The following is a 9,471-nucleotide window of genomic DNA, read 5'->3' on the forward strand; positions in this document are numbered from 1 at the left end:
ACCTTTCCCCCCTGTTTTTGGGGATAAAAAAAGAGTTTTTGTTTGACCCATCCAGGGCAAACTGGAGATGACTTTGGAAATCGTGGCGGAACAGGAGCACGAGGAGCGTCCAGCCGGGATGGGACGGGATGAGCCCAACATGAACCCCAGGCTGGAGGATCCCAAGTAAGAACATCCCGAATGGAAAAGCAGCCACCGGGGCACGGAATTCTCGAGGACCAAATGGGAATTCTGTGTTTCCAGCTGCAGGGGACTGGGCTGAACTGGGTTTGCACCTGGGGGGGACTGGGAGGGAGGTCTGGAGAACAAATTCTGTGGTGCTGGGAAGTCGGTCTGGAGCACCAGTCCAGGGGGACTGGGGGGCTGGTCTGGACCATGAATCCATTGGGATTTGGAAGCTGGTCTGGAGCACCTGGGAGGGCACTGGTGGGATGTATCCAGGAGGATGGAAGAGCTGAGACAGTCCGGGGTGTTTGGAAGGTTAGTCTGGAGCATGAATCCAGCGGGACTGGGAAGCTGGTCTGGATCACCAAGGAGGATGTTGGTGGGGCATACCCAGAGGGATGGAAAGCTGACACATTCCAGTGGGATTGGGAGGCTGGCCTGGATCACCAATCCTTTGGGATTGGGAGACTGGCCTGGATCACCAATCCAGTGGGATTGGGAGACTGGTCTGGTTCACCAATCCAGTGGGATTGGGAGACTGGCCTGGATCACCAATCCAGTGGGATTGGGAAGCTGGTCTGGATCACCAATCCAGTGGGATTGGGAAGATGGCCTGGATCACCAATCCAGTGGGATTGGGAGACTGGTCTGGTTCACCAATCCAGTGGGATTGGGAGACTGGCCTGGATCACCAATCCAGTGGGATTGGGAGACTGGTCTGGATCACCAATCCAGTGGGATTGGGAGGCTGGTCTGGATCACCAATCCAGTGGGATTGGGAGGCTGGCCTGGATCACCAAGAACATTCATGGGATGTATCCAGAAAGATGATAGACCTGAGAGCAGTGGGATTCTGGACCATGAATCCATTTGGATTGGGAGGTTGGTCTGGATCACCAGTCCAGCAGGATTTGGGAGACTGGTCTGGACCACCAGGGTGGGCCTTGATGGGACATCCCCGGAGGGATGAGGAGCTGCCACATTCCAGTGGGACTGGGAAACTGGATGGCCAAATCCAGTGGGATTTCGAGGCTGGTCTGGGACCTTCAAGGCGGGCGGGACCGGGGATCCAGGAGGACGAAATTCCGAGGCGACCTGCCCTTCCCTTGGCTCCAGGCGTCCCGAGACCTCCTTCCTGTGGTTCACGTCCCCGTACAAGACCCTGAAGTTCATCCTGTGGCGCCGCTACAAGTGGGTGCTGATCCTGGCCATCCTCCTCTTCATCCTGCTGCTTTTCCTGGGAATCTTCGTCTACGCCTTCCCGGTACGGAGCGGCTGGGATTGGCGCCGAGGTCTGAGGGGTGGTGGATTCAGCGGGATGGAAAATTCCATGCTGGGGAACACAACGGGTTAAAAAGGGCCATTTCTGGGGTTTGGGATCCTCGTGGGAAAAATATGGAGGGGTTGGAGCATGGCCAGGGATGGGAATGGAGTTGGGAAGGGGCTGGAGCACCAGGAAAAGCTGAGGGAAAGGGGCACATCCCGGATAAAAGCCAGGATCAGTGGGGACCTTCTGGCTCTCCACAATTCCTGGAAAGTTTGGAGCCAGGTGGGATTTGGGATCTGCTCCCAGGGAACAACAGGACAAGAGGGAACGGCCTCAAGTTGTTCCAAGGCAATTTTAGGTTGGATATTAAGGAAAATCCCTCGTGGAAAGCAGTGTCCAGCCCTGGAGCAGTGGTGGAGACCCCATCCATGGAATTATTCCAAAAACATCCGGATGTGGTGTTTGAGGACATGGATAATGATGAACAAGGTTTGGGGCTCTTTTCCAACCTCAACAATTCCATGATATCAGGAATGGTGGAGATCCCAAAAAAAAACATGGGAAGGCCGTTCCTGGCATGTCCTGAGCAGCACCAAGTGCTGGGACAGATCCCAAGATCTTCTGGGATGCAGAGGGAAAAAATCTGGGATAGCTTTGCCTCCCCTGGTTGCCTTTGGGATAATTCCATGGAGCTGCTGGCTGGATTTGTCCTTGGAATAAATGAGGATGGGGCAGGGCTGGGGGAGCCTCTCCCTGCTGGAAAACTCTGCATTCCAGAAAATTCCTGGCACAGCTTCGGGAATGCTCCAGGACCCCTTTCCCAAGGGGCAGAACAGGTGATGTCCCAAATTTTGTGGGATCGTGGAAAAAGGAGCTGTAGGGATACAGGGCCAAGGGTTGGGTGGTGAATCCATGAGATTTGTGGGAATCCCAGAGGATGGGAAGGAGCAGCGGGATGCAGAGGAGAGGAGGAGGCTCCAGCAAATCAAGGAAAACTGGGAATGCTTCCCACTGGTTGGACACTGGGATGGTGCTGGAGGGAGGGGCCAAATTTATTCCAAGGGTTTGAAGAGGTGGGAATTTCTCTTAAAAATTTTGGGAAGAGCAACTAAAATCCAGGAATGACTCCTGGTGCTTGTTAAATTCTTCCAATCATTCCCTTATTTTTCGGATCATTCCCTCATTTTTTCCAGTGATTCCCTCATTTTTCCAATCACTCTCTTATTTTTCCAATGATTCCCTCATTTTCCAATCATTCCCTCATTTTCCCAAGGATTCCCTCATTTTTCCAAGGATTTCCTTATTTTTTCCAGTGATTCCCTCATTTTTCCAATCACTCCCTTATTTTTCCAATGATTCCTTCATTTTCCAATCATTCCCTCATTTTCCCAAGGATTCCCTCATTTTTCCAAGGATTTCCTTATTTTTTCCAGTGATTCCCTCATTTTTCCAACGATTCCCATGTTTTTCCATCCTTCCAGAACTACGCTGCTATGAAACTGGTGAAACCTTTCAACTGAAGCTGCTCCCGTGCCTGCCTGGGAATTTTGGGAAGCAATTTTGGAAGTGGAGAAGGAACAACCTCATCCAGGCCTCCAGCTGCTGCCAAAGACTCTGCTTCCCTTCGGAATTCCACCTGGGAAGCGTCACCTCACCGAAGCCTCCACCAAAATATTCCTGGTTTTCCAGCCTCCTGTGTTTTGTTTGAGTTTTCCTGCTGCTCTGGGTGGTAAATCCCAAATTCCAGTGAAAATCTGAGGAGGGGGCAGGGAAAGGAACCTTTCCATCCAGAAGTTTGGAACGTGCAGAGGATTCTCAGGGCAAGATTTGGGATTTGCCGGCCTGAGCAAATCCCACGGATTCCGAGCACTTTTCCCTCTCTGATCCAGCCTCAGTTTCCCTTTTCCCTGTGTTATCCCGTTTATGTATTGAAAACCTATGGAAAATGTGTTGGAAAACCGGAATCCCTGGGATGACATGTCGCATTCCCAAAGCTGGAATCTTGGGAATGGGAAAGGCTGTGGTGCAAAACCTGGGATTTGGAGTTGGTGCTCCACAAAATCCCAGTTTCTCGTGGATTTTGAGGCCTTTGCACTCCTTTCATGGAATTCTGGAGCTGGTTTTCCCTTGGCGCTGCTTCGCAATCCCACAGGTCTCCCATTCCACCTCGGAGAGGAATCCCGGGAACAGCTGGGCTTTGATTTCCTCCCCTCCCACTGTCTCCCAGCCACTTTTTTGGGAATTCTCGGTCTTTTTAGTATTTGCAGAATCCCAGAATCCCTGAGGTTGGAAAAGACCTTTGGGATCATCCAGTCCAAGCTGTGCCTGATCCCCACTGAGCGCCACATCCGGGAATTCCTTGGACACCTCCAGGGATGGGGGCTCCAAACCTCCCTGGGCTCTTCCAAGGCCTGACCACCCTTTCCATGGGGAAATTCCTGCTGATTCCTCCTGTCCATCTGGAGCCTCTCCTGGGACAACCCGAGGCCGTTCCCTCTTTTCCTGTTATTCCTTGGGGATCAGATCCCAACTCCCACCTAACTCCAAATGTTCAGGGATTTGTGCGGAGCCAGAAGGTCCCTCCTGATCCTCCTTTTCTCCAGGCTGAGCCTCACTGATATTCCTTTAAAATCGGCCATTTTCCCTTGTGCTCCCAAAGATTCTTATGGAAAACATCCCAAACCATCCTCGCCGCTGCCCGGCATTAATGGAGCGAAAAACCTGTCCCGGGGTGGGATTTGTTTTCCAAACAAATCCGTGATCCACAGCCTGCTCGGCCTCCCACGGATCCGACGGGAATGCTGGGACATTCCCGCTTTTGCCGTTCCCTCCTCCAGTCCCCGGAGCGGGATGATCCCGTGGGATGTGGCACTTGGGGGTTTGTGACCTTGGCAGCGTCAGACTCGAGCCCAGAGGTCTGTCCCACCCTGGATGGTTCCATAATTCCATGATTCCCAGGGTTTTTCCAGTGCTGGGAGGATGTTAATCCTCAAATTCCCGTTCTGCAAGGAATCTTCTCCCGCTCTCCCACCAGGAAAATCCCATTAATATCTGGCTTCTCCGGCACCTTTGCTGATTCGGGATCTTCCCATCCTCCCTTCGGCAGGATGAGATCTATCCTTGATTCCATGTTTTCCTTGGAGCTGTGGCTGCTCCAAACGAGTGAGGAGCTGGGAAAAGTGATCCCGAGGGATCAGTTTCCCGGGAAAAAGCCGCTGATGGCAGCTCCTGCCCCGCTCTGGCTGGGATTTTAAACCCTGTGCTTAAGAAAACAGGGAAAAATATTTTAGTTGCTTTGTTGGATGCGGATGTAATCCATGGGGGATCAAATCCCGGGATTCTCATTGGAACATCTCCCACATTGCACAGGGCAGCTCCTTCTCCATGTTTTCCGCACGGAAAACGCACGGCTTTGGGATTTATAGGGATTTATTGGGATTTATAACCCCATCCCTGCTGCTGAGCTTTGGCTGATCCGTGGCCCCTTCCCAAAAGTTGGAGCGGAGGAATTGGCTCCGGATTTGCGCATCCCAGGGCGGAGGTTTCATTTTCCGTCGTTAAATGCTTCGTTTTCCTTTGGTTTTTTTTTCCCTAAAAGCCTCCCAACCCCATTCCCACCCCCATCCCTGTTTATAGCCACCATCAAACCACCTGGATTCACTCCAGTTTTCCAGAGGTTTTATTATCCCAAAGGATCTGAGGAGCTGAGGACAAAAGTTGCTTCTGTTTGGCCCTTGCTGGGACTGGGAATTTGGGTTTTATGGGAATGTTGGTCCCTGCTCCTTTCCCACCGGGATCCAGCTGTGCCTGAGGGAGTCTGGGATTCTCTGAGTGCTCTCCTGGAACGCACAGTGGGAATTCAGGTCCAACATCTCTTTGGATTTTTGAGGATTCTGAGATTTCCCATCCTGGTGTAATTCCCTGTGATCCCAACCCAAAAAATCCTGGAGCCAAGAGCCCCAAATGGATGCGTGATCCATGTTGGAATGCCAGATTTGGGATGCTCATCCCCCATCCCATTGGGAACGCCGCTGTCTATCCCAGAAAGACAAGGAATCAAAATCCATCCGCGGGTTTCCTTTGGAACGTCCCAGGCCAGCTTGGGTAAGGGGTTGTGGAATGCCTGGAATGGGACGGGCTTGAAAGTTTGGGATTCACTCCAGAGACCCTTCCAGTGGGAAATCCTGTTTTATTCCCCGCATTCCCCTGGCAAACCTGGATCAGCAGCGATGGGAGAGAAGGATCCAGGGCATCCAATTCCATAAAAACAGGGATTTCCAGAGGGAAATCCATGCTCCCAGTCCAGATTTCATGCCAAGAGGATCCCATGGGATTCCGGTGGGTAAATTCAGGTGGGAACATCTGGAAAAACCAACTCCATCCCAGTTTTTTTCCCCTGAACAGCCACATCCAGCTCCAGGCCTGGTTGTGCCTCCTCCAAATCCAGGTGGGAGCTGTGGAAAGAATTCCCTGTGGCTTCCGGTTATCCAGGGAATTGGCTGGAATTTGTTCTGGATCACCCGTGCCTGCCTTATCTGCAATAATGCCCAAAGCACTGTGATTCCCAAAGAAATGCTCTGAAACATTCCCGTTCCCAGTGTTTTGATTGTGGGGATGGAATTGTGGCTCCTCTTGGGAGTGGGAATGGGAAAGTTGGGATTGTGGAGAAAGGGAAAAATCCAGGGAATCCTCAGAGTGCCTGCAGGGGCTCCAGGAGAGCTGGAGAGGGGCTGGGGACAAGGCCTGCAGGGACAGGAGCCAGGGAATGGCTCCCACTGGGAAAGGGGAGAGTGGGCTGGGATCTTGGCAAGGAATTCCTGCCTGGGCTGGAATTCCCAGATTTGCTGGGGCTGCCCCTGGATCCCTGGCAGTGCCCAAGGCCAGGTTGGATCCACCTGGGACACTGGGAGGTGTCCCTGCCCATGGGTGGAGTGGGAATGGGATGATCCTAAAATCCTTTCCATCCTAACCCATTCCATGATTCCTGGATTCCCTGCCCATGCATGGGAGTTTATTGCCAAAAGTTCCGCTGCTCGAGCACTTCCCTGATCCCGGATTTCCTTGGCCTGATGCCGGGAGTAATTCCACCCTGGAATTCCAATGTGTGGGGACACCTTTGGGACCATCTGGACACAACACCCCTGTTGTGTTCCCATTCCCTCCAGGAGCTGGAGGAGCTGGAAAACTTCCATCCCACAGAGGGGCTGAATTCCCTAAATCTCCAGCAGCCATCTCAAAAAATCCCGGGAATGGGCTGGATGGATTTTGCTCCCCAATAAGAACAATTTTCCAGGCAGTGCCTGGTTTTATCCGCTCCGAAGGGAACGTTTTCCACCCACAAATTTTCACCCAAAATCCCGGCGGATTTTGCCGGAGCGTTTGGAAAAGAGGGAGGCGGCGCAGGGAGAGTGGGATGAGAAGTGGGATCCAAGTCAAGGCGCTTCCATAAATTTTTTTTTTGGGAGCTGTTGGCAGCTGGATTTGTTGGTTTAACCCCTGTGGACGGGGCCTGACGTGAGTTCTGCTCATTCCTGGGAACAGGGATCCAACGGGAGCACTGATCCAATGGGATGCTCCCTAAAAAACACCGTTGTGTCCTCCTGACTCCCAAATCCGTGAGTTTTCCTATGGGAAGGTGGGGATTTCCCTGGATTTGAGTGACACGACTCGTTTCAGCCTTGCCTTGAGGCCTGACCCCTTCAGGCTTATCCCAGGATGGATTCCCGGTGCTGGAATTTCCCCCCTGGAAGACGCAGTCATGGAAAAGGTGGTGATGAATTTAAAGGTGGGTCGATAACCAGAAATTCCTGAAATCGGCTTTTTCCATGGATAACCCTGTGTTGTGTGACAGCTACAGTCGGGATTCATCCCAGAAAAGCCCAGAGCCTGGGATTGAGGGATGATTTGTGGGGATCTGCAGGAGACTCCCAAGAAATGAGCCGTGAAACTGCTCCGGGTTTGGCTCCATCCGGAATCCGCTTCCAGAGGGAAATGAGTTTGAATTTGTCCCATCTGCGTTTTCCATTCCCATCCCAGCCTTCCCAAAGAACCAATCCCTGAAATGTGCTGGGTATTTTTTATCCCATATAAAAAAAAAAAAAGAGAGGAAAAGGCTCGGGATGCATCCGGGGTTTTATTCCAGCTGCTGAAGTCGGATTGTGCTTGGATCTTCCCTCAAGGCTGGAACCTTTTCCATGATCCTTCATCTTCCCGAGCCTTCCCAGAATTGTGGAATGGTTCAGGGAGAGGACCCTAAAGCTCCTCCTATTCCATGGAATCCACGATCCTTCATCTTCAAGCCACTTCAGGCCATGGAATTCTGGCTTTTGGGAAAGGTTTGGTGGGTATTTGGGATATTGGGTTGAATCATGGAAATCATGGAATGGTTTGGGGCGGAATGGACCTTAGAGCCCATCCAGAACCTTCCCTTGGACACTTCCATGGATGGGGAATCCAAACCTCCCTGGAAAACAGGATTTTGAAGTTTGGATTTGGATATTTTTTCCCAACTTTTAGGATTCCCTGAGGGCCCCTCTTTGGCATTTGGGATGATTCCAGGGAGACTCCCTGGCCCTTGGCTGCTCCATCCCTGTCAGCATTCCCTGTCCCGTGGGTTGAACATCAGGAATTTTCACCCTTGGCAACCTTTCCCATAAAGGAATTCTTCCCGATATCCAATCCAAACCTCTCCTGGTGTTGTTTCCCTTTGCTTTCCCTTCTTTTTTGGTCTTTTCCCACGTTTCCCTCCATCCTCTCCATCTCTCTTTTACTTGTGGATTGTATCCAGGCCCCATCCAAGTCCAGCATCCCAGGAAGGGATGGGAATTACAACCTCACAAATTCGGGAAGTGGCAGCTCTCCCAAATCCAGCCTATTTCCCCCCCTTTTTCCTTCTTCCCAGAACTCATGGGAATTAAATTCATCCCTTCTCCCACCCCAGTGCTGGGATCCCCTGGAGGTTTTCCCTGGAAAAAGCCTAATCCCATGTTTATGAAAATCATGGAGCCAAGGGCACTTTAACTGGATGGAATTCCTGGGGCCAGTGGAGGAGGGAGGAGCCTCTTCATCCCTGTTTTTTTCACCCTTTGGAGCACATTCCAAAGGTTCTGCTTCTGTTCCAAGCCAAAAAAAGACGAATAGGATTCGGTGAATGTGGAAAAGTGGGAAAAAGAAACCCCAGGACACACCAGAGGTTTACAATTCCTCCTTGCCAATGAAAACAGCGGGAAGAATCATCCGTTGGCAAATCCGTGGCTGGAAAACAAAGCCTGGATTCATTGTCTCCCTCCATGGAAAACAGGGAACAATCGGGATGAGTCATTTCCAAAGGGTCGGAATGGCCATGGAGCTTCCCAGAGACTCCACAGAGAGGGACAGGGAGGTCGTCGGAGAGGTTCGGAGGTCTCCGTGCTGGAATGCCGGGAAGAGCTCATCCCATCCCTCTTTTCACCCCAGGGACTGGGAGAAATCAGAGTCAGGCGCCTCCAAACCATTCCTGGCTTTTTTTTTATAGGAATTATGCAATCCGAGGGAAAACAAACAGGATAACAACACAAAATGCAGGCACGAATGGATTTTATTTCTATTTTCCAGTTGTCCGAATAATCAAAGACTGGGAATTCCATGATTTCCTTTGCAAGGAAAAGGCCCTAAAAATACTCTATTCCCATAGGATAATGGAAATTTCCTTCAATTCCAACACCGTTTTTTAAGGAATACCAGAAATCCCAAATTTTTGTGGGCGATGGAGATATCTGGCATCCTCTCCCTCATGGTCTGAGCTCCAGGAATCCCAGGGATGCTGAAGACTTTAATAATTTAATTAATTTAATTAATATTATATAATAATATTAAATTAATAATTTAATAATTTAATAAATTATTAATTAATTCTAATGAATTATTATAAAATTAATTTTTAAATTCTCAACTCGATCCTAAAAAATTAACTTGGAGAAGATCGTTCCCTCTTTCCTACCTCTCCCACCTCCATCCCCACTAGGAATTGGCACAAAACGGGGATTTGTCCCAAATATTTA

General features: G+C 50.7%; 1 protein-coding gene across 1 annotated transcript in view; it reads left to right on the forward strand.

Annotated features, from left to right (window-relative positions):
* The window catches only part of DYSF (dysferlin), a 74,168-nt gene extending 68,151 nt beyond the window's left edge, over positions 1-6,017 (forward strand). Inside the window, exons 54-56 of the mRNA XM_066548849.1 lie at positions 56-165; positions 1,282-1,429; positions 2,914-6,017. Coding sequence (XP_066404946.1) covers positions 56-165; positions 1,282-1,429; positions 2,914-2,952 — 297 coding nt within the window. The 3' untranslated portion in view covers positions 2,953-6,017. The remainder of the gene's footprint in view (positions 1-55; positions 166-1,281; positions 1,430-2,913) is intronic.
* The last annotated feature ends 3,454 nt before the right edge of the window (positions 6,018-9,471 follow it).

Source organism: Molothrus aeneus, chromosome 4 (assembly GCF_037042795.1).
Source record: "Molothrus aeneus isolate 106 chromosome 4, BPBGC_Maene_1.0, whole genome shotgun sequence".
In the NCBI taxonomy this organism is placed as follows: domain Eukaryota; kingdom Metazoa; phylum Chordata; class Aves; order Passeriformes; family Icteridae; genus Molothrus; species Molothrus aeneus.